The sequence below is a fragment of the Sorex araneus genome, chromosome X (genome assembly GCF_027595985.1).
Source record: "Sorex araneus isolate mSorAra2 chromosome X, mSorAra2.pri, whole genome shotgun sequence".
Classification (NCBI taxonomy): Eukaryota; Metazoa; Chordata; class Mammalia; order Eulipotyphla; family Soricidae; genus Sorex; species Sorex araneus.
In genome coordinates, this window is record NC_073313.1 from 161323550 (window position 1) to 161347711 (window position 24162).

General features: G+C 56.1%; 1 protein-coding gene across 1 annotated transcript in view; it reads right to left on the bottom strand.

Moving 5' to 3' along the window:
• Positions 1–352: 352 nt before the first annotated feature.
• The window catches only part of MROH9 (maestro heat like repeat family member 9), a 34253-nt gene continuing 10443 nt past the window's right edge, over positions 353–24162 (bottom strand). The window contains 14 exon segments of the mRNA XM_055121212.1: positions 353–621; positions 4534–4596; positions 4919–5021; positions 6078–6181; positions 6250–6330; positions 6333–6394; positions 8619–8803; positions 9952–10089; positions 12466–12586; positions 13371–13508; positions 14351–14493; positions 14777–14942; positions 16041–16195; positions 17525–17667. Of these exon segments, the coding sequence (XP_054977187.1) occupies positions 353–621; positions 4534–4596; positions 4919–5021; positions 6078–6181; positions 6250–6330; positions 6333–6394; positions 8619–8803; positions 9952–10089; positions 12466–12586; positions 13371–13508; positions 14351–14493; positions 14777–14942; positions 16041–16195; positions 17525–17667 (1871 nt within the window).

The following is a 24162-nucleotide window of genomic DNA, read 5'->3' on the forward strand; positions in this document are numbered from 1 at the left end:
CTCTGCACTCAGGAACCCTCCTGGCGGTGCTCAGGGGTCCCTACGGGATGCCGGGGATCAAACCCGGGTCATCCGAGTGCAAGGCCAATGCCCTTCCTGGAATGTCCCCCTCTGCAGCCTCTGTCCCCACAAGCATGTCCCCAGCCTGCCTCCTTGGGCCTCCTCAGGCAGGGCCACGTCCCCCAGCCCCGCACTCCAAGGCGGCCCCCCCCACTTAAACTTTTCCCCCAGACCTGTCGAGATCTCCCCATTTTATTGGCTGGACCCCGGAGTCCGCCAGCGGCAGGCAGGGTGCTCAGGGGCGAGGAGTGAGGGTGAGTCCTGAGTCAGACGCCCTGGCCCTCGAGGCTGCTCACAGCCTGCTGGGGGCCAGGCCTGGGTCCAAGGCCTCTTCTGTCTGCTTCTCCGGGACCTCCTTCTCGGGGGTCCCCCCGGGCTCCTCGACGGGCACGTTGTACAGCAGCTTCAGCTTCTTGAGGTAGAAGACGTTGAACAGCCGCCAGAAGTTCTGCCTGAAGCCGGACGAGGAGATCTTGCGGGACACGTCCTCGAAAATGCTGTGCGTCTGCTCCGCCAGGTTCCGGATCGCGGAGTTCGGGTCCCAGAGGAGCCGGTCCACAGCTGTGGGCGAGGGGCCCTTTCCTTCAAAGCACGCCCGTCTCCCCGCACCCCCTCACCTCCCCCTCCCTCCCCCTCTCACTCTCTCCCTCTCCCTCCTTCCCTCTCCCTCTCCCTTCCTCTCTCTCTCCCTCTCTTCCTCCCTGCCCCTCCCTCTCCCTCTCACTCCCTCCCTCTCTAACTCCCTCTCTCTCCCTGTCTCTCCCTCCCCTTCCCCCTCCCTCCCTCTCCCTCCCTCTTTTCCACTCTCTCCTCCTCTCTCCCTCCCTCCTTCTCTCCCCCTCTCTCCCTGTCCCACCTGTCCCTCTCTCTCTCCCTCCCTCCTTCTCCCTTCCCTCCCTCTCTCCCTCCCTCCCCCTCCCTCTCTCTAGCCTCCCTCCCTCCCTCTCTCCCTCCCTCTCTCTCCCTTTCTCTCCTTGTCTCTCCCTCCCCCTCTCTCCCTCCCTCTTTTCCTCTCTCCTCCTCTCTCCCTCCCTCCTTCTATCCCCCCTCTCTCCCTGTCCCTCTCTCCTCCTCCCTCTCCACTCTCTCTCCCTGTCCCACCTGTCCCTCTCTCTCTCCCTCCCTCCCTGTCTCCCTCCTTCCCTCTCTCCATCTCTCTCCCTCTCTATCCCTCTCTCCCTCTCTTCCTCTCCCTCCCTCTCCCTCTCCCTCCCTCTCTCTCCCTCCCTCCCCCTCCCTCTCTCTAGCCTCTCTTCCTCCCTCTCTCCCTTTCTCTCCCTGTCTCTCCCTCCCCCTCCCTCCCTCCCTCCCTCTTTTCCTCTCTCCTCCTCTCTCCCTCCCTCCTTCTCTCCCCCCTCTCTCCCTGTCCCCCTCTCTCTACCTCTCTCCATCTCCCTCCTTCCCTCTCTCCATCTCTCTCCCCCTCTCTTTCTCTCCCTCTCTTCCTTTCTCTCCCTCCTCCTCTCTCCCTCTCCCCCTCTCCTTCTATTGCCCTCTTTCTCCTCCCTCACTCCTTCTGTCTCTCCCTCTTTCTCTCTCCTTCTCTCTCTCTCCCTCTTCCTCTTTCCCTCCCTCTTCTCTCTCCCTGTCTCTCTTTCTTGCTGTCTCTCTAGTTTCCAGGGTATTTTTATGCCTATTTCTTTTTAATTTCTATTTTTTTCAATCAAACACCATGAAATACACGGTTACAAAATTGTTGGCAACTGGGTTTCGGTCATACGATGTTCCAGCACTGTCCCCTCACCGGTGCACACTTCCCGCCCAGTTTCTCTCCCACCACCTCCTTCCTCTTCTATAGCAGCCTTTCTCTCTCCCTCCCCCTCTCTCTCCCTCCCTCTCTCTCCCTCCCCACCATCTCTCAGAGTCTCCCCTTCTCCAGCCCCCCCCCACCGGGATGCACCCTGCAATCACCAGGCTTTGCAAAAAGGGAAATGCTGGAGTGATAGCACAGCGGGGAGGGTGTTGGCCTTGCATGTGGCTGACCCAGGTTTGATCCCCGGCATCCCCTAGGGTCCCCTGAGCACCGCCAGGAGTGAGTCCTGAGTGCAGAGCTGGGAGTCAGCCTGGAGCATAGCTGGGTGTGACACCCCCCAAAAAAAAGGGGGAAATGGAAATGGTCACTGAAGCATCATTGGGTCACGGGTACCCCAGTATTCCCATGCAGAGAAGGGGGAGTGGAATAATGAAAGCCGCAGGAAAACAGCAGCAGAGATGAGCTAGGAACATGTTAGCACATGCAGTCACGTGACGGCGGCCCGTGCGCCCGCTTGGGTGTTGGTGACAGATGAGCAGGTCAAGAAAGGGACAGATCAGAGCCAGAGCGATAGCACAGCGGGGGAGGGCATTGGCCTGGCATGTGGCTGACCCGGGTTCGACCCCCAGCATCCCATAGGGTCCCCCGACCCCGCCAGGAGTGATTCCTGAGTGTATGAGCCAGGAGGAACCCCTGAGCATCGCTGGGTGGGACTCAAAAAGCAAAATAATAATAAAAAGGTGACAGATGAGGTGACATGTTAGGGTTGGGGTGCTTTGAGGCTCTCAGTGTCGCGCCGTCTCCTCTCCTGAAGCTGATATTCTCTCCCGACGCTGGGCTTGTCAGGAAGAATTGTCTCCTTTCTTGGTAAGAAATGGACGGAGCTGGGGCGGGAGAGGCATTGTTTTCTACTCTTTTCTAGATAGTTCTAGAAAACCTTCTAAAGCTGGAGTGATAGCACAGCGGGGAGGGCGTCTGCCTTGCACGCGGCCGACCCGGGTTCGATCCCCGGCATCCCATAGGGTCCCCCGAGCACCGCCAGGAGTGATTCCTGAGTGCAGAGCCAGGAGTAACCCCTGTGCATTGCCAGGTGTGACCCAAAAACAAAAAAAAAGAAGAAGAAGAAAAGGGTTCTGGGACTTAGGGGAACCGTTAGTGCTCAGCACAAAGGGAATCGTGAGGCAGGTGAGGCCGGGAGGACCAAGGGGCCTGCCCAGGACACAGCCGTGTCCTCCACTGGCCTCAATCAAGGAGCCACTTGGGGCAGGTGCGGAGGAGGGGGGAGGGGCACGGGAAACGGTCATGCCGTCCACCTGGGTTTGCTGGGCATCGAAACCTCTCTGAAACAGAAGCTTCTGTCAGTGTTTTTCTAAAACGGAAGGAAGGGAGCTGGGGAGAGGGCTCAGCGGGGAGGGTCTGGCCTCCCACATGCCCACCTGGGTTCGGTCTCCACCTGGGTTCGATCCCCAGCATCCCGTAGGGTCCATACGCAGCCAGGAATAAACCCCCAGCACCGCGGGTGGGACCCCAGAGCTACATGCACAATGAAGACAAAGAGAGGAAGGCCGCTGCCTGGTGTTCTGTCTCAGCTGCTTGTCACTCTGGTCCTGAGGGGAAGTGGAGGCTAAGAGGGAGAGGATGAAGACCCCAGCGTTGTTGGGGAGAGAGAGCGGGGAGGGGAGGGAGGGAAGGACAGGGCGGAGGAGAGAGAAGAGACTAGAATAGATAGAATAGATTTGAACAAGATGCACGATAGCCTTTCAGCATCTGTTCTGCAAACCATAGACAGAGAGAGAGGGAGAGAGAGGGAGGGAGAGAGGGAGGCTAAGAGAGAGGGAGGGAGAGAGAGGGGAAGGGAGAGAGGGAGGGAGAGAGGGAGGCTGAGAGAGGGAGGGAGAGAGAGGGAAAGGGAGAGAGAGAGGGAGGGAGAGAGAGAAAGAGACAGAGGGAGAGAGAGAGGGAGAGAGGGAGGGAGAGGGAGAGAGAGAGGGAGAGAGAGGTAGGGAGGGAGAGAGGGAGAGAGAGGGAGGGAGAGAGAGAGGGAGAGAGAGGCGGCTATAGAAGAGGAAGGAGGTGGTGGGAGAGAAACTGGGCGGGAAGTGTGCACTGGTGAGGGGACAGTACTGGAACATCATATGACCGAAACCCAGTTGCCAACAATTTTGTAACCGTGTATTTCACGGTGTTTGAGAAAATAGAAATAAAAAAGAAATAGACACAAAAATACCCTAGAAACTAGAGAGACAGCAAGAGAGAGAGAGACAGGGAAAGAGAGAGAAGAGGGAGGGAGAGAGGAAGAGGGAGAGGGACAGAAGGAGTGAGGGAGGAGAGAGAGGGCAATAGAAGGGGAGGGAGAGAGGAGGAGGGAGAGAAAGGGAGAGAGAGGGAGAGAGAGATGGAGAGAGGGAAGGAGGGAGACAGGGAGGGAGGGAGAGAGAGAGGGACAGGTGGGACAGGGAGAGAGAGGGGAGAGAGGGACAGAGAGAGAGGGGGAGAGAAGGAGGGAGGGAAAGAGGAGGAGAGAGGAAAAGAGGGAAGGAGGGAGAAAGAGGGGGAGGGAGGGAGGGGAAGGGAGAGGGGGAGAGGGAGGGAGAGAGGGGGAGGGAGGGAGGGAGAGAGAGAGAGGGAGAGACAGAGGTGAGGGAGGAAGGGAGGGAGTGAGTGAGAGGGAGGAAGGAGGCGAGAAGGCCCCTCCGCACCCGCCTCCCCACCGCCAGTACCTTCAAACATGACTTCCATCTCGTCCTTGAGCAGCAGGTGGCTCCCCATCTTGGCCAGGTACCCTGCGGGCGAGTCAGGGCTCAGGGGCCGAGTGGGGATGTGCCTGGAGGGGGGGACTCGCACCCGCGCGGGACCCCCGGGCAGCAGAGCGCGGGCAGGGCCTGGCCACAGGCGTCAGTTCTGAAGCTTGTTCAGGCGAACCCGCCTGGGAGGGTACTTGGATGACCCGTGGCCCGGGCTGGCTGCCCTGGAGCTTGTTCTTGCTAGATCCGGGCTGGTAAGCCTGGTGGGCAGCGCCGCTCCGTCAAAGGACCCCCTCCCTCCCCCCCACTTTCCCCCCGGCCCCCTTCCCGCCTGCCCGGAAACGCCAGGGGGCTGCCTCACCCAGGAGGATGAGCGATGTCTTCTTCAGGTAGTCGCGGGGGCCCGCCAGGAAGCCGAGCGTCTCCACGATCATGTTGATGATGTAACTCCCCTTGGACACCAGCTGGGGACGTGGAGGCAGAGGGAGGCCTCATGGCTCCGGCCGGGCCGGGGTGCAGCCGGAAATCAGGGGACTGTCCCCTCAGAACGCTCACGCTGCCCGCTGGCCTCACCCCTGCAGCCCCACGCTGAGCCCAGCCCTCCCTCATGCTCCGAGGACAGCTCGGACCCCCCCCCCCCACCCCGCCTCGACCCTGCGATGGTTTGGGATCGGGACCTGCCTTGCCCCCCGCCACCCGGGGCTCCAAGGAGGGGCGGCAGAGGGGGAAGTGGATGACAATGGGGTGAGGAAGAGGAAAGGGGGCGCCCTCAGGGTCTCTAGGGAAGGGATGCCCTGAGGGTCTGAATGGACGCCCTGGGGTCTCTAGGAAACAGGATGCCCTGGGGGTCTCTAGGAAACAGGCTCTGAGGGTCTCTAGGAAATGGGCGCCCTGAGGGTCTCTAGGAAACAGGACGCCCTGAGGGTCTCTAGGAAATGGACACCCTGAGGGTCTCTAGGGAACGGGTCGTCAGGGTCTCTAGGGAAGGGACACCCTGAGCGTCTCTAGGAAATGGGACACCCTGGGGTTCTCTAGGAAACGGATGCCCTGAGGGTCTCTAGGAAACAGGACGCCCTGGTGGTTTCTAGGAAACGGACGCCATCAGGGTCTTTAGGAAACAGACGCCTTCAGGATGTCTAGGGACCGGGCCCTCAGGGTCTCTAGGGAAGGGACGCCCTGAGGGTCTCTAGGGAATGGGACGCCCTCAGGGTCTCTAGGAAACGAGTCCTGAGGGTCTTTAGGAAACGGATGCCCTGAGGGTCTCTAGGGAATGGGATGCCTTTAGGGTCTCTAGAAAACGGGCCCTGAGGGTCTCTAGGAAGTGGACGCCCTCAGGGTCTCTAGAAAACAGACACCCTCAATGGTCTCATACCCTCAGGGTCTCTAGGAAACGGGGCCTGAGGCCCTCTAGGAAACGGATGCCCTCAGGGTCCCTAGGAAACACCCTCATGCCCTGGCCTCCGCCTCCCCTATGAGCTCTCAGCCCCTCCCGGCCCTCCCGGCGCAGTGCTCGGGCTCACGCAGGTGTTGCAGATGGTGAGCACCGCCTGCTGGTAGTCGTAGTACTCGTCCTCCAGCACGTCGCCCAGGTTCCAGCGCAGATCCGCAGGATGAACTTGCAGGCCTGGGTGCGGGGAGCCGGTGAGGGCGCGACCCCCGCCCCCCAGCCCCCTCTCCCAGCGCCCCGGGAACGTACTCGGACCACCTTGATCTCCGTGTCCTCCAGGAAGAGGATCAGGGGCACCAGCCCATCCAGGACCACGTTGTTGAGTTGTACTGGCTCATCTCCTTCAGCAGCTCCCCCAGGTGCTGGATGGCCATGCTCCGGATGCCAGTGCTCCTCTGCGCGGGGCGGGCGAAGGGCACTGCTGCACCAGCGGCTCCCTCCCCCAGCCTCTCCCTCGGACTCTCTCCCTCAGCCTTTCTCCCTCAGACTCTCTCCCTCAGCCTCTCTCCCTCAGCCTCTCTCTCCCTCCAAGCCTCTCTCCCTCAGCCTCTCCCCCTCAGCCTCTCTCTCTCTCTCAGCCTCTCCCTCCCCCAGCCTCTCCCTCAGACTCTCTCCCTCAGCCTTTCTCCCTTAGACTCTCTCCCTCAGCCTCTCTCCCTCGGCCTCTCTCCCTCAGCCTCTCTCTCTAAGCCTCTCTCTCCCTCAGCCTCTCTCAGCCTCTCTCCCTCAGCCTCTCTCTCTCCCTTAGCCTCTCTCTCCCTCAGCCTCTCCCTCAGCCTCTCTCTCCCTCAGCCTCTCTCCCTTAGCCTCTCACCCTCAGCCTCTCTCTCTCCCTCAGCCTCTCTCTCCCTCAACCTCTCTCCCTCAGCCTCTCACCCTCAGCCTTTCATCCTCAGCCTCTCTTCCTCAGCCTCTCACCCTCACCCTATTTCCCTCAGCCTCCCTCCCACCCTCTCTCAGCCTCTCTTTCACCCACTTTCACCCTTGATCTCACCCTCTCACTCTCTCGCCCCTCCCTCTCCCCTTCTCCCCTTCTCTGTCACCCTCTCCCTCACCCTCTCCCTCTCACCCTCTTTCTGTCACCCTCTCATACCCTCTCCCTCTCACCCTTCTCTCACCCTCAATCCTCTCTCTCCCTCTTTCTTCTTTCTCTTGCTCTCTCATCTTCTCCCTCTCTCTATCTTGCTCTCATTCTCTCTGTCTCTCACTCACTGTCTCCCTTGCTGAATCTCGCTCTCTGTCTCTTTGTCTCTCTTTCTCTTGCTCTGTCTCTCTCTCCGTCCTTCTGCCCCATCCACCCACCGTCTTTCCTCTTCACTGCCAACCTGTCCGTCTATTCTCTGGGCCACATTATTATTTATTCTTAGAAGAGATTCCCTTGGACTGTGAAAAATAAGTTTCTCGTGTGTGTGAGGGGTAGAGGTGGAGAATGGGGGTCATACCCAGCGGTGCTAGGGGCTTCCTCTTAGGTCTGTGCTCAGGGATCACTCCTGGCTCAGTGCTCAGGGCTCACTCCCAGCCCAGTGCTCAGGGCTCACTCCTGGCTCTGTGCTCAGGGCTCACTCCCGGCTCTGTGCTCAGGGCTCACTCCTGGCTCTGTGCTCAGGGCTGACTCCCGGTTCTGTGCTCAGGGTTGACTCCCAGCCAGTGCCCAGGGTTGACTCCCAGCTCAGTGCTCAGGGCTGACTCCCGGCTCTGTGCTCAGGGCTGACTCCCGGCTCTGTGCTCAGGGATCAGAGCCTATGCAAGGCAAGAGCCTGAACTTTTGCGCTTTTCTCCGTCTCTATTTTTCCTATGCAGGAGAGAAAGGAGTTTGGGGCCTTTTCCAGCAATGTGTAGGGGCTACACCCGTCTCTTTTTTTGGAGGGAGGGGACCACACACCCAGCGATGCTCAGGGGTTCCTCCTGGCTCTGCACTCAGGGTCACTCCGGACAGTGCTCCGGGGACCCTATGGGATGCCAGGGATCGAGCCCTGATTGACCAGGTGCAGGGCAAGTGTCCAGCGACTGGATGGTCTCCCCATCCGCCTATTCCTGGCTCTGGACCCCGCAGTGACCTCTGGGGGTCCTTGGGGCCAAAACATCTCCTATACCATCTCTCTGGCCTGAAGCCCATTAAAACAACAACAACAAACAACAAACAACATTATAAAAAACCAAAAAGTTTCCTAACGGGCAGATATTTTTTCATGCCAGACTTTTTTTTTTGAGAATAAAATTTTTTTTCCCCTAGATCCTCTGGGCGTAGTTAAAAAAAAAATAACACCAGTCTTGCTTGACTTATATTGTTATCTTGGGAAAGAAATAGGAGCACTGCAGAAAAGCATTCCTGTGGGGGCTGGAGCAATAGCACAGCGGGGAGGGCATTTGCCTTGCATGCGGCCGACCCAGGTTCGATTCTCGGCATCCCATAGGGTCCCCCGAGCACTGCTAGGAGTGAGTCCTGAGTGCAGGGCCAGGAGTGACCCCTGTGCATCGCCAGGTGTGACCCAAAAGGCAAAAAATAAAAAATAAAAAAAGAAAGAAAGAAAGAAAAGAAAAGCCCCCCCGTGGGAGAACTAAGCTGGGGTCCAGCGAGATGCGAGGCCCGCCTGCCGCCCCCCGCGTCCAGGGCGTGCTCATGTGTCTCATCAGAGGGTAGTAGTTGGGCGCAATCTTGATACACAGGGAGGAATAGCTCACTCGGTCCAGCTGGCTTAAAAGTCTTCGAAGCGTGAGCATGCCCCGGAGAGTGACCGACTTGTGCTTGGAAAAGAAGGTGCCCATGGTGGACATCAGCAGGTCTTCGACATTTGTTATCTGTCCACGTACACACACACACACACACACATACACACACACAACAGGAGGAAGGAGGTGAGGTTTGGGGACTCAAAGGAACCCAGAGAGCATGGGGTCTGCCCACTTTTTATTAGGCGGGGATGACACCCGGCGATGCTCAGGGCTGACTCCTGGCTCTGTGCTCAGGAGTCCCTCCTGGCGGTGCTCAGGGGACCCTAAGGGATGCCGGGGATCGAACACGGGTCGACTACATGCAAGGCAAACGCCCTCCCCGCTGTGCTGTGGCTCTGGCCCCTCTGCTTCTGAGCATGGCACGTGGCTTTGGGATCGAATAGCACGGCCAAACATTTGGGGCAGGCGTAGACCCCCTCTTCCTGGAGTCAAGGATTTACGGGAGGCAGTGAGCACTGTCTGAGGGGCGCACTTGAGTCACCCGAGGAGCCATTGCTAGGTCGGGGAGGCCCTGCAGACCGGAGACCCGGAAGCCAGCAGGAAATTCCAGGAAAGCAACCCGCCCTGGTCATTGAGCCGAGTGGCTTGCAAGCCGGTATTGGAGAAGGACAAAGCCGAATGAGCTGCCCGTAGTTCCGTTATTTCATTTATTATTATTAATTTTGCTGTGCCAGAGCCATACTCAAGGCCCTATTTTTGGTTTGTTTTTGATTTTTTGGGTCACACCCAGTGATGCGCAGGGCTGACTCCTGGCTCTGCACTCAGGAATTACTCCTGGCAGTGCTCGGGGGACCCTATGGGATGCTGGGAATCGAACCCAGGTCGGCCGTGTGCCAGGCAAACACCCTCCCTGCTGTGCTATCGCTCCAGTCCTTAATTTTATTCTTCTCAATGCAAATGCATTATTATTATTATTATTATTATTTTGCTTTTTGGGTCATACCTGGTGATGCTCAGGGCTGACTCCTGGCTCTGCACTCAGGAATCACTCCTGGTGGTGCTTGGGGGACCCTATGGGATGCCGGGAATCGAACCCGGGTCAGCCGCGTGCAAGGCCAACGCCCTACCCACTGTGTATTGCTCCAGCGCATGGCTCCAGTGTCTTGTTGGCCACAAGGGAATACGGTGACAGACCTGCTTGGTCCACAAGCAGACGGGAATCCCCGGGTCTGGGTGGGACGGCAGACCCCCCCCTGCCCCCCGGCGCTGCTCACCTCATTGATGAAAGGCGCTATGCTCCCGATTTTCTGAAGACTCAGCATGCACACGACGGGGCTGGGGTCTTCCAGCCAGTTCCGGTAGAGAACCAGAAATTCCTCTGGGAACGGGTCCTTTATGTAGTAATTCAGGAGCTGGGAGACGACAGGGAGGGATCCACAATCAAGGCGCTTTCAGGACGACGAGAATAACGGGCCCCTTGAAGATTCGATATATTTAAAAAAATTTTTTTTTTATTTTTGGGTCATACCCAGTGATGCTCAGGGCTGACTCCTGGCTCTGCACTAGTGAATCACTCCTGGCGGTGCTCGGGGACCCTATGGGATGCCGGGATCGAACCCGGGTCAGCTGCATGCAAGGCAAACGCCCTCCCTGCTGTGCTATCACTCCAGCCCCACTTGGAGATTCTAGAACCTTCCTCTCTGCATTCTCAGGTCTGCAGATGGGGTAGTTACAAGAGGGATGAGAGAATCCAGTGTGTGTGTGTGTGTGTGTGTGTGTGTGTGTGTGCGCGCGCGCGCGCGCGTGCATGTGTGTGTGTAATACATATATTTTTATAATTTTTATATATTTCATTTTCATAAAGCAGTTCACAGCAGTTCATTGCAGATAATATTCACACACCGATTCCAGCACCACAGTAAGAGGGAAGTGTGTGAAGGCTGTTGTATTTCATTCTGGAGCCATTGAACCCCGAATATAGGAGCACACAAGCATGTATGTTAAAACCAAACAAAAGACACACACCTGTATTTACAGTGAGAGCTACACGCTGCGTATATAGTTACTTGGGTCCACACCCCGCTGTGCTCAGGGATGCTCTCCGCTCAGTGCTCGGGGGTTACTCCTGCAAGTGCTCCAGCTACCATGCAATAATGGGGATCCAACCGGGTCCCCCTTCCTGTGTAGGGTCTGTCTTTCTGGTGCATAGAGTCCTGCATCTTTATTTTATCCAGCTATGGGACCCAGCCTCCCTCCCCCTCTCTCTCTCTGGTCTGGGTCATCTGATGTCTCATTTAGAGCTCGGTGACGTCTCTAGACGTCCTTTAAAGCTCTGGTTTATCATCAGTGAGCCCGTGTATGTTCCCCTGCACGCCAGCAAGCTCCCCACGGCTTACGATCTGGCCCCACAAACAGACTGCGGTGTCTGCAAATCCTGTCCCCCAGTGGGGGACACAGGCCACCCATCCCTGCTGCAGACAGAGCCCGAGACACACAGTGACAACGCCACCCTCTTAGCAGAGTCAGAGAGAGAGAGAGGGAAAGAGAGAGGGAGAGGGAGAGAGAGAGGAAGAGAGAGAAGGAGAGGAGAGAGACAGGGAGAGAGAGAGGGAGAGAGGGAGAGGGAGGGAGAGAGAGGGAAGGAGAGGGAGGGGGAGGGAGAGGGAGGGAGAGAGGGAGAGAGAGGAAGAAAGAGGAGGAGCGGAGAGAGACAGGGAGAGAGAGGGAGAGAGAGAGGGAGAGAGAGATAAAGAGAGGGAGAGAGAGGGAGAGGGAGAGAGAGGGAGAAAGGAGGAGAGGGGAGAGAGGGAAAGAGAGGGAGAGAGAGGGAGAGAGGGAGGGAGAAGGAGGGAGAGAGGGAGGGGACAAAGGGAGAGAGGGAGAGAGGAAGAAAGAGAGGAGACGAGACGGAGAGAGAGGGGAAAAGAGGGAGAGAGGGAGGGAGAGGGAGGGAAAGAGGGAGGGGAGAGAGGGAGAGAGGGAGAGAGAGGAAGAAAGAGGAGGAGGGGAGAGAGACAGGGAGAGAGAGGGAGAGAGAGAGAGGGTGGGAGAGGGAGGGAGAGGGAGGGAGAGAGGGAGAGAGGGAGAGAGAGGAAGAAAGAGGAGAGGAGAGAGACAGGGAGAGAGAGGGAGAAAGAGGGAGAGAGGGAGAAAGAGGTAGTGGGAGGGAGAGAGGGAGAGAGAGGGAGAAAGAGGGAGAGAGAGAGGGAGAAAGGAGAGGAGAGACAGGGAGGGGAGAGGGAGAAAGAGAGGGAGAGAGAGGGAGAGAGAGGAGAGGAGAGAGAGGGACAGAGGGAGAAAGAGGGAGAGAGAGAGGGAGAAAGGTAGTGGGAGAGACAGGGAGAGAGGGAGAGAGAGGGAGTGAGAGAGGGGGAGAACGAGGAGAGAGAGGGAGAGAAAGAGGAGGGAAAGAGAGGTCTTGAGAGAGGAAGAGACGGGGAGAGAAGGAGAGCGAGAGAGAGGGGGAGAGAGGGAGGGACAGAGGGAGGGAGACAGGGAGGGAGACAGGGAGAGGAAGATTCCAGCAGGAACATTAATTTGGATCCCCTGCCCCCTTGTTTTAATTTTTAGTTTTGGGTCCCACCCGGCGATGCTCAGGGGTTCCTCCCGGCTCTGCACTCAGGAATCACTCCTGGCGGTGCTCGGGGGACCCTAGGGGATGCCGGGGATCGAACCCGGGTCGGCCGCGTGCCAGGCGAACGCCCTCCCGGCTGTGGGCTGTGCCGTCGCTCCATCACACCGCCACCTCCACCCCCCTCCCCTGCCCCCTCGGCGCTCACAAGACTCACTTCGGTAAGGAAGGTCATCGTGATGGCCGTGTCTTCTGCCGTCTTGGTCCCTTCCACGGACGTCTTGTAGAGGTAGTACAGGGTCTGCGGGAACTGCGGGAAGTTGTGCTCGCTGAGTGTCCTGCGTGGGAGAGTACCAGGGCGCCGTGAGAGCCACGCCAGGCTCTGGGCCCTGTCAGCGCCCTTTACCCCGGAGTCTGGACCACCCCCCGCCGGGGAGACAAGCTTGGGGGTGCAGGGTGGGACATCGGGGGCCACGCTCGGCGCGTGCAGCGGTGTTGGGGAGACGGGTCCCGTGGGACCAGGCAACGGGTGCCGCTGCTGCCCCGAGGCAGCAGAGGACAGACTGGGGGGCTCAGGTAGGCCATGAAGCCCCCCTGTACTCCTCCATGGGCCGCAGTCCCACATGCCCACCCCCCGACACCCAGACCCCCTGCCACTCCCACCGAGACAGCTCAATGCTGGGAGCGGGATGCCCTACCCGGACGTGGGGGCTAGCCAGCACCCCGCCCCTTGTTCCTGCAGGGGAACCCTGCTCTGCCCGGCTCCCACCCCCAGCCCCTGCGGGACCCCCAGAGTGTCTGCGCTCCCTGCATTGCTAGTGAAATCGCCCACCCCGTTTTTTGCTGTTTGGGTTGCACCCGGTGGTGCTCAGGGGTCACTCCTGGCTCTGGACCCCGGGTCGCCCAGAACAAGGCCAACGCCCTCCCCGCTGTGCTATGGCTCCAGCCCTCCCCCAAATCCGCCCCTTTTTTGGGGAGGGTCGGCAGGAGTGTCGGGCAGACCCTTCCCGGGGGGACTCTGGAAGCCGAGGGGCCCCCGGGGAAGCCGGGGTAGGTGGGGGGGAAGGCGGGGTCCAGCCCAGAGCCTCCGCGGCGGCCCCCCCACCCCTCTCCCCGTCTTGCCTGGCCACCAGGAAGACCCCGTGGTGGTGGTACATGACGTCGGAGAACTGGACCCAGCAGTTCCTCTTCTTCAGGCTCGCTTCCACCTCTTGGAGGCCGGAGCAGTTCAGGAGGACCTTCAGCGCCTCCTGCGCGTAGCTGCGCCCCGCCCCAGACGGAGCCCCAGCGTCAGCACGCGCGGGGGGGCGGGCGTGGGGCGCGCACGGGGGGCTGCCCTCTCGCCCCACCCCAGAGCAGGACTCGTGGCTGGGGGAGGAGGCAGACCACCGCGTCCGTGTGGAGGAGAAGCCCCCACCCACGGGGGCAGGGGGCTGGGGGGCGAGAGGCTCCCCATGGCAATAGCAACGTCCAGCAGAGTCTCACCATCTGCTTGGGGAGACAGGGCCGTCCCCAGCCCCAGCTGGGCGCCGAGCACCCTGGGGACCCGCAGCTGGTTGCCCTGGGTCCTGCCTGCGCCACGCCCACCCCAAGGTGCTTTCCTGTCCCTCCAAGGAGGCTGGGAAGGTGGGACGCATGGGTCGGTGGGGGTGGGGAGTCTGCAGGCTGCTGTGGCCACACCCTCCCGGGGTGGGGCTTCTGTGTGGCCATGCCTTCCGCCTGTGGGGGTGGAGCCTCTGCGTTGCCACGCCTTCCTCTCATGGGGTGGAGCTTCTGCGTGGCCACACTTCCCTCCTTGGGGTGGAGCTTCTGCGTGGCCACGCCTCCCTCCCATGGGGTGGAGCTTCTGTGTGGCCACGCCTCCCTCCCGTGGGGTGGACCTTCTGCGTGGCCACACCTCCCTCCCTTGGGGTGGAGCTTCTCATGGCCACGCCTCCCTCCCGCGGGTGGAGCCTCTGCGTGGCCACGCCTCCCTCCCATGGGGTGGAGCTTCTGTGTGGCCACACCTCCCTCCCTTGGGGTGAAGCTTCTGCGTGGCCACGCCTCCCTCCCACGGGTGGAGCTTCGGTGTGGCCACGCCCCTCCCAGCAGCTGCCTGTCACCTGAACTTCTCGGTGTGCGCCAGCCGCAGCTGGCTGTCGTAGTAGACCTGGAGCAGGATGGCCATGAGGAGCTCGGGGAACAGCTGCGCCACCGCCTTCCTGTAGGAGGCCACCGGCAGCAGCGTGCACAGGGCCTGGCATGCCTGGGGAGGGTGGACGGGGCCGGGCGCCGGGGCTCGCTGCGTGTCTGCAGAATCTGCGTCCCCGCTTCCCGTCCGACTCCTCCTTCAGGTCTCAGCTCGCGTGTCCACCCCGCGGAGGGGCCCCTCCTGACACGCAGCCCCCCTGACCCCTGTCCCTTCCACTTAGCACCATCGAAGGCTGCTTCTGCCCCAGGACACTGCAGCACTGCCCCCATCCCAGGACACTGCAGCTCTGCCCCCCAGGACACTGCAGCTCTGCCCCCCCTGCCCCCCGGCCGCTCACCGTCACGGGCATCATGTTGCTGGTGTCGATGGAGAAGCGTCTCTTCTCCAGCATGTTGTCCTGCAGTTCCCCGGGCTTCCCCTGGAGGATCAGCAGGATGGTCTTGAGGACCTGGAGCGCCGTGCTGGACTCGGACCCCGCCGCCTGCCACATCAGGATCAGGGTCCTGCGAACACACGGCAACCCCCGACGGTGGCACAGCTCTGTGTGGCCTCTGCCGACCCCCGCCGGCTTCCCTGGCCTCTGGGAGGTTCCATTGGGGCCCACCAGGTCCCCCTTCGATGCCCACATCCGGACCAGGGATGGGGACGCATCCATGGGGTAGAGCTTCTGCGTGGCCATGCCTCCCTCCCGCGGGGTGGAGCTTCTGCGTGGTCACGCCTCCCTCCTGCGGGGTGGAGCTTCGGTGTGGCCACGCCCCATCCCGCACCGGCGCCCACTCACACCAGGCGTTTCCTCTTTTCCTACGTTCTGTGACTGTGACTGTGGACCATGAGTTTCACACCAACAGTTTAGGGGCCCGGAGAGTGGGTCTAGAAAATTCCGCGATCCCGTCCGTTAGGTGGGAATCTCTTACTGCTGGCTCCGCTGGGCCCCACCAGGACCATGGGGGGGCGGGGGGGCAGGCCAGGGATGAACTTGGGGCTTGCTGGGTGCAGGGTGCCCTCTGCCCCTCGAGGAAACGAATTCTCCCCCCCACCCCTCTCCCCCCCCCCAAATAATCTCCCACGTGTCCTTTAAAATCAGGAACGTTGGGGCTGGAGTGATAGCACAGCGGGTAGGGCGTTTGCCTTGCACCCGGCCGACCCGGGTTCGAATCCCAGCATCCCATATGGTCCCTGAGCACCGCCAGGGGTAATTCCTGAGTGCATGAGCCAGGAATGACCCCTGTGCATTGCCGGGTGTGACCCAAAAAGCAAAAAATAAATAAATAAATAAAATCAGGAACGCACAGAGAATTTGGTCCTGGCGGGGTATGCCCCCTCTTGTGGGCTGCGGGCAGGACGCGAACGGGAGACTTGCAAGAACCCCCAATGGCAGACAGTGTCTTGGCAGCGTGCTGGGGACCCCGAGATGGCAGAGTAGGTGCCCCCCTTTTTTCCCCCTTAAAGAGCAATGAAAGCATTTTGCTGGGCTAAGTCAGCTAGGAGAGACATAGCCAGTCCGTGGATGGGAGTCACCGCCAGGACGAACCCCTGAGCATCGCCGGAAGCGAACGTCGCCAAGTCTGTCCCAAGTCCCGCGGGTGGCACTGGGCCCTTACTCGTCCACAGGGACCGGCCAGTCTATCAGCTTGAAGATGATTTTCTTCGGCGAGGTGTGGGTCAGCAGGGTGATCACCTGGAGCATGGCCTCCTTCAGGAGGGCTGAGGACGTCTCGAACAGCTGCTTGTAGATCCTGTCCACGATCCTGGCCACCTGCAACGAGCCGTTGGTGCCAGGGGAGCCGGTCCCAAGGCCCCTTCTCCGCCCAGCCACATAAATTATATAGTCAGGGGGCTGGAGCGATAGCACAGCGGGGAGGGCGTTTGCCTTGCACGCGGCCGACCCCGGTTTGATTCCCAGCAGCCCATAGGGTCCCCCGAGCACCACCAGGAGTGATTTCTGAGTGCAGAGCCAGGAGGGACCCCTGAGCATCGCTGGGTGTGACCCAAAAAGAAAAGAACATTATGTATTCAGTTCTACGGCAAGGGGTGGTGAGATCTCTCCTGAATGGTGCCCATCTGGCATTGCCACGGTAGCTCGGTGCTATTTTATTGCTTTTAGTGCATGCCTTTAAGAAATGTTTGCATGGGGCAATAATACTCTGGTTAGGAAGGGTGTTTGCCTTGCACACGGCCCACCCACTCATGTTCAATCCCATGGGGTCCCCTGACACTGCCAGGAATGATTCCTAAGCACAGAGCCAGGAGGAACCCTTGAGCATCGCCGGGGTGTGACCCAAAAAGCAAAATAAAATTTTTAAAAGTGAATTTAAAAATGGCTTTCTGGGGGGCTGGAGCGATAGTACAGCGGGTACTAGGGTAGAAGTCTCACTGTATTTTGGGGGAGGGAGCCACATAAATTATATAGTCAGGGGGCTGGAGCGATAGCACAGCGGGGAGGGCATTTGCCTTGCACGCAGCCAACCTGGGTTCGATTCCCACCATCCCATAGGGTCCCCTGAGTACTGCCAGGAGTGATTCCTGAGTGCAAAGCCAGGAGGAACCCCTGTTCATCGCCGGGTATGACCCAAAAGAAAAAAATATGGCTTTCTGGGGTCAGAGTGATAGTACAGCGGGGAGGGCTTTGCCTTGCATGGGTCAACCTGGGTTCCATCCCCGGCATCCCATAGGGTCCCCTGAGCACTGCCAGGAGTGATTCCTGAGAGCAGAGCCAGAAGTAACTCCTGAGCATTGCCAGGTGTGACCCAAAAAGCAAAGGAACAAGCAAAGAAAATCTGCCGGCTGTGAACACACCGTGTGCCGTGGCTGGTCATTGCATCCCTTTTATGCACATCATTCCCGACACCTTTTTTCTGGGTGTGAAGCATTCCACAGGGCAAGGCGACATTAGCTCGGCAAGTAATGCAAGAAGTAGGGGCGTGACGAAGGAGGTTTCTGGAACAAAGTGGTCAAGGGTCTTAAGACGGGGACTTTTCCGTGGGGACCGTATCCACTGCCATCTGCACTCAGATACCACGAGGGAAGATGCTTTGAGTCCCTCCTCGGGATTCTCAGTCACGGGGCCACTCGGTGTCTGTCTCACCATGAGGAATTTGTGGGCGTACTTTTCCAGGGTCAGCTGCAGGATGCTGGCCACCTGCTGAGTGATGGCCTCATTCGGGAGGGAGAGTTTCATCAGGAGCGTCCACACGAAGTCCGTCAGCATGTTTGGCAAGAGCGTCTGCCCTACAGTCTGGAACCAGAAAGAGCTGCCGTGACCCGGGGCCTCAGCTGCGTCCACCTGATGCCCAGGGCTGCTGGGCAGGTCCCAGGTCACCCCCGACAAAACTAACTTATTTTTTTTTGACAAAACAGGTTTATTCAGAAATAACAAAAAATAAATTTGGAAAGTGCAGTCTCGTGGCTAGGTGACACCCTTCCCAGAATAACAACTGACATCAGCTTTTATAGATTTCAGAGTTTTTTTTTTCTTTTTTTTTTTTTGTGGAAAGTTACAAAGCTTTCAGGCTTAAGTCTCAGTTATACAATGCTCAAACACCCATCCCTACACCAGTGCACATATTCCACCACCAAGAATCACGATATACCTCCCCCCTTCCCCCCACCTCCCCAGCCCCCCACCCCGCATGTGTAACTGGTAAATTTCACCATACTTTCACTTTACTTTGATTACATTCAATATTTAAACAAAAAAATTCACTATTATTGATTTGGAGTTTCTCCCCCCCAAAGTCGATCTGCTGAAAAGAAAGCATTTGGTGGGGCTGGAGTGATAGCACAGCGGGTAGGGCGCTTGTCTTGCACGCGGCCGACCCGGGTTCGATTCCCAGCATCCCATATGGTCCCCTGAGTACCGCCAGGGGTAATTCCTGAGTGCAGAGCCAGGAGTGACCCCTGTGCATCGCTGGGTGTGACCCAAAAAGCAATAAATAAATAAATAAATAAATAAATAAATAAATAAATAAATAAAATCTTAAAAAAAAAAAAAAAAAGAAAGCATTTGGTAATTTGTTTTCCATTGCTGAGAATGAAGAGATATGAGGTCAGGAGGCCGCACTAGCAGCAGCATAGTACAAAACTAACTTATTTATCATTGACTGTGTTTCATGGAATTTAAAAAAAAAAAAAAGAAATGCACTTTCACTTTCAAAAAAATTTTTTTTGGCTTTTTGGTCACACCCAGTGATGCTCAGGGGCTCCTCCTAGCTGTGCACTCAGGAATTACTCCTGGTGGTGCTCAGGGGACCCTATGGGATGCTGGGAATCGAACCCGGGGTTGGCTGTGTGCAAGGCATACGCCCTCCCTGCTGTGCTACCGCTCCAGTCCTTGTTTCTTTTCTTTTTTTTTTTTTAACAGGTCTATCTTCCTTTTGTTTTCTTTTGGAAAAACTTAAAATTATGCAAAATACCCCCAAAACAAAAATAAAAACCTCTAAAGTCATTACGATAGCAATAACCATTATCATTTGTACAAAATTCCTAACAGACCATATTTTTATCTTTAAAAAGGCAGAACATGGGGCTGGAGCCATAGCACAGCCGGTAGGGCGTTTGCCTTGCACGCGGCCGACCCAGGTTCGAATCCCAGCATCCCATAGGGTCCCCTGAGCACCGCCAGGATAATTCCTGAGTGCAGAGCCAGGAGTAACCCCTGTGCATTGCCAAAAAGAAAAAAAAAAGGCAGATCATAACCAAGAAGACGAAGCCATTATTTTATTCTGCATCTGTATTTTTCACCTCATTTCACGTGAAGCTAATATATATATGTATACTATTTTTTACTGAATCACTGTGAGCTAGTTACAAAGCTTTCATGTTTGAGTTTCAGTCATACAATGATCAAACACCCATTCCTCTGCCAGTGCATATCTTCCACCACCAGTGTCCCCAGTATCCCCCCCCCCATCCCACCCCTCCCCCTGCCTCTATGGCAGACAGTCTTAGGGATGTACTTGTTAGCCAAACAAAACGCAAGGTCCAAAATCAGAAACACTCACCTCATTTGCATTCTGTAATTAAGAAAAGAAGGGGCTGGGGAGATAGGTACCTGCAAGAGCACTTGCCCTGCAATTGACTGATCTGGCTTCGAACCCCCAGTGCTGCAAACCCCACCAGGAGTGATTCCTGAGTGCAGAGCTAGGAGGCGCCCTTGAACGCCACTGGTGTGACCCCCCCCCCCCAGGAAGACAAAGCAAAAACAATTCAAATAACTTAAATGTCTGTATGTGGTGGTGCAAGGCACACTTTTTTAAAAAAAATTTATTTATTTTTAATTAGTGAATCACCATGAGGGTACAGTTACAGATTTATACATTTTTGTGCTCATGTTACCCCCATACAAAGTTTGAGAACCCATCCCTTCACCAGTGCCCATTCTTCACCACTGGTACACCCAACATCCCTCCTACCCTCCCCAATCCCGTCTCCCCCCACCCCACCCTGCCACTGTGGCAGGGCATTTCCTTTTGTTCTCTCTCTCTCATTAGGTGTTGTGGTTCGCAATAGAGGTGTTGAGTGGCCACTGTGTTCAGTCTCTAGACCACATTCAGCCCGCATCACCCTTCCCCCGCATGGCCTCCGACCTCATTATACTTGGTGATCCCTTTTCTGAGTTGCCCTCTCCCCAGAATGTGAGGCCAGCAGCACACTTCTTTTTAACCAACAAAACACCCAATTTTTTTCTTTTTGGGTCACACCCAGCAGCAATGCACAGGGGTTACTCCTGGCTCTGCACTCAGGAATTACTCCTGGCGGTGCTCAGGGGACCCTATGGGATGCTGGGAATCAACCGGGGTCGGCCGCGTGCAAGGCAAACGCCCTCCCCGCTGTGCTATTGCTCCAGCTCCAAAACCCAAAATTATTTATCATTTACTGTGTTCCATTGAATTTGTGAAGAATGGGAGAAATGATTAAAAATTGAAACTTAGGGGCTGGAGCGATAGCACAGCGGGGAGGGCATTTGTCTTGCACGCAGCCAACCCGGGTTCGATTCCCAGCATCCCATAGGGTCCCCTGAGCACCGCCAAGGTTGATTCCTGAGTGCAGAGCCAGGAGTAACCCCTGGGCATTGCCCGGTGTGACCCAAAAAGCAAAAAAAAAAAAATAATAATAATTAAAACAGCTGAAATAACTTGCTACTGAAAGGATCAATAAGAGAAAAAAAAAAACAGTAATACATGAGACATAGAGGTTAGAAGCTGCAAGATGGGCTAAATTACCTCAGCAATTTTACGTTTGTCCTGGTATAAGGAGTTAGGATGGAATTTCAGCTCCTTGGGAAAAGGCAGGTGCCAGTGGTGTCCGTCGGACTTGGGCAAGTGACGTTTGACAATATCCTCTGTATGAAGGAAAGAAGGTGGAGGTTTTTTGTTTGTTTGTTTGTTTTTGTTTTTGGGTCACACCCGGCAATGCACAGGGGTTACTTCTGGCTCTTCACTCAGGAATTACTCCTGGCGGTGCTCAGGGGACCTATGGGATGCTGGGAATCGAACCCGGGTCGGCCGTGTGCAAGGCAAACGCCCTCCCCGTTGTGCTATCGCTCCAGCCCAGAAGGTGGAGGTTTTGATTTGATCATTGCGGCTCTCCCAAGCTTGGCGACCTCCGCTCTTTCTCTTTCTTCCCAGTTTGCAATCTGGGGGAATAGTTTATTCCCGCTGGTGTCACGTGAAGTGTGGTGACGCCCTGAGCCCAGACATGAATGTGGAGCATCTTAGCGACCCAATGCGCAGTCAGGAATGGAATGCAGAGCCCAGTGTGCCAAAGGGGTCATTTCTTTCTTTTTTAAAAATTAAAATTTTTTTTTTTTTTTTGCTTTTTGGGTCACACCCAGCAATGCACAGGGGTCACTCCTGGCTCATGCACTCAGGAATCACCCCTGGGGGTGCTCAGGGGACCATATGGGATGCTGGGATTTGAACCCGGGTTGGCCGAGTGCAAGGCAAATGCCCTCCCCACTGTGCTATCACTCCAGCCCCTATTTTTAAAATTTTATTGAATCACCGTGAGATAGTTACAAGCTTTCATGTTTGGGTTACAATCTCACAAGGATCAAACACCCATCCCTCCACCAGTGCACATTCCCCACCACCAATATCCCGGTTATACCCCCCCTTTCCCACCCTACCCCTGCCTCCATGGCAGATAATATTCCCCATACTCTCTCTACTTTTGGGCATTATGGCTTGCAACACAGACACTGAGAGGTCATCATGTTTGGTCCATTATCTACTTTCAGCATGCATCTCCCATCCCAACTGGTTCCTCTAGCCATCATCTTCTTAGTGATCCCTTCTCTAAAGGGATCATTTCTAAGCTGGGTGGTCTTATCCATGGGAGATCAGACTTGGGACTTGGAGGGTCTGTTGGTGAAGAACAGAGGAAGTGACCCCGCACAAAAGCCAGTGGTACTGTCCTTGGGTGCAGATGTCTTGACAGGTCCCAGTGAAGGGGGGGACTTCTCTCTCTCTCTCTCTCTCTCTCTCTCTCTCTCTCTCTATATATATATATATATATATATATATATATGTATATATATCACAATCACAATATCCCGTTAATCACCTTAACAGGATATAAATATATATATGTATATATATATGTTTTAGGCCCTTGAATAAGAATTATCCAAACACAGACAATAGAACCCATATGAAGAACCCATATCAGATCATGATAAGCGCTATTGAAGGAAGGAAAAGGAACATGAGAAAATGAAGGGTGACAAGGGATGTGCTTTTAGATAGGTGAGTTTTTTTTTCTTTTTGGGTCACACCCAGCGATGCACAGGGGTTACTCCTGGCTCTGCACTCAGGAATTACCCCTGGCAGTGCTCAGGGGACCCTATGGGATGCTGGGAATTGAACCCGGGTTGGCCGAGTACAAGGCAAACGCCCTCCCCGCTGTGCTATTGCTCCAGCCCCAAGATAGGTGAGTATTCTGAGGAACTGGATTTTGAATAGAGATGTGATGAATTTGGGGTGATTCATGCAGTTATCTAACGAAGAACTTTTCTGGCAGAAAACATCAGGTGACAAGCTTTAAGGCAGGAGGAGGTTTTTTTTTGGGGGGGGGGTCACACCTGGCGATGCACAGGGGTTCCTCCTGACTCATGCTCTCAGGAATTACTCCTGGTGGTGCTCTCGGGCCCCTATGGGATGCTAGAAATTGAACCTGGGTTAGTCATGTGCAAGACAAATGCCCTCCCTGCTGTGCTATTGCTCCAGCCCTAGAAGGATGCTTTGACAGTCTATTGTGGGGTGAAAAAGAGAAAGTATGGGGACATTTTATAGCCCAAGCCATGAGATAATTATGGTTTTAAAAATACTGGTCGAGCATAGTATGGGGTTGTAAATTTAGAAAGGTAGGTGGAGGCCATTTTAGAAGGGATAGAACAAGGAGTCACACCCAGAAACTGTGTAATCCCATCAATGGTCAACATCTAGAGACTTTAAAACAAAGCTCCCGGAAGACATCTGATATGGACATATATTATGTTGGGGACTGCTCAGGACCCTGAACGAAAGAGGACCCTGAAACCTTTACCCTGGACAAACCGGAAAATTCCATTATCAGCTTTGCTTGACCTGAGGCACAGGTGCCCTTGTGACAAAGGAAATAGCCAAACTCAAGAGGTAAAAGTAGCCCAGGGCAGTTAACTGAGAGACCCCATAAAGCCCTAAAGTAGAATACCTTCCTCTACCTTGTGCATTCCTCCTGCCAGATGCTCCTGCCAGATAGACCCTTGCCTTCCCCTCCCCACTATTTCTCAATCTACTCTTGAAGAATGTTGTAAGCCCACCTAATACACCCCGAACCTTTCCTTATTTGGTCTGAGAAGACACTTCCCTGATGATTGACAACTTATGTACCAACCCCCTGCTAAGAAAAGTATAAAACCAGCGTGGCAGTTAATAAAGTTGCCCTTGATCGGCATGTGTCGTCTTGGGCCCCCTGTTTACTAACCTCACTAGTCTTATTTCAGATCGGGACCCTCACAGAATCCACCTAATTAGGAGCGCTTTCCACTGTTGTCTCTCCGCGGGCCGGAGAGATCTCCAGGGGAACGCGCAACTGGCGCCCAGCGTGGGTTCGTGAGTTAGGCCACCCGATCGGACGGCAAAGCGGCGACGAGTCCGGAGCCACTCATAAGGCGTCAGGTAAGCCCCCTAGGGGTGACGCAGAGCTGGGTTAGTCTAATAAGGTACCTTTTCACCGCCGTCCCATTCACCCCTCTTAAAGATGGGGTCAGGAATCAGTCAGGAACCTGAATTTATTGAAGGCATTCAGGAAGACTTACGTGACAGACATATCGAGGTTAGGAATAGGGTTATTTTAAAGTCCCTCCCTTTTGTTCACAAGATTTGTCCCAAGTTTGCTGTTCCTTGTCCCACGATCAATTGTGTTTCTTGGGAGCGGGTAGGCTCTGAGCTCACTTCCTTTTTTGCTTCTAAAGGTTCGGAGGCTGACAAAAGATTTATGCTCCAATACTGGTCGCTCCTCAAATCCATTATCACTAGTGCCCACGACAACCCCCGTTCGGCCCAGATTATTAGCACGGCCCAAGAGCGCTTAGAGGTGGTCTCCAGGGGCTGTTCCCATGCCGCCTCTCGCGCCCAATCCATCTCGGACCTTCCTACTGTTGCTTCTGATCCCCACCCTTCGAGACCCGAATCCCTGCCCCCGGACAAGGGCATGATGACTTTAGAAATCAACGGGAAGGAG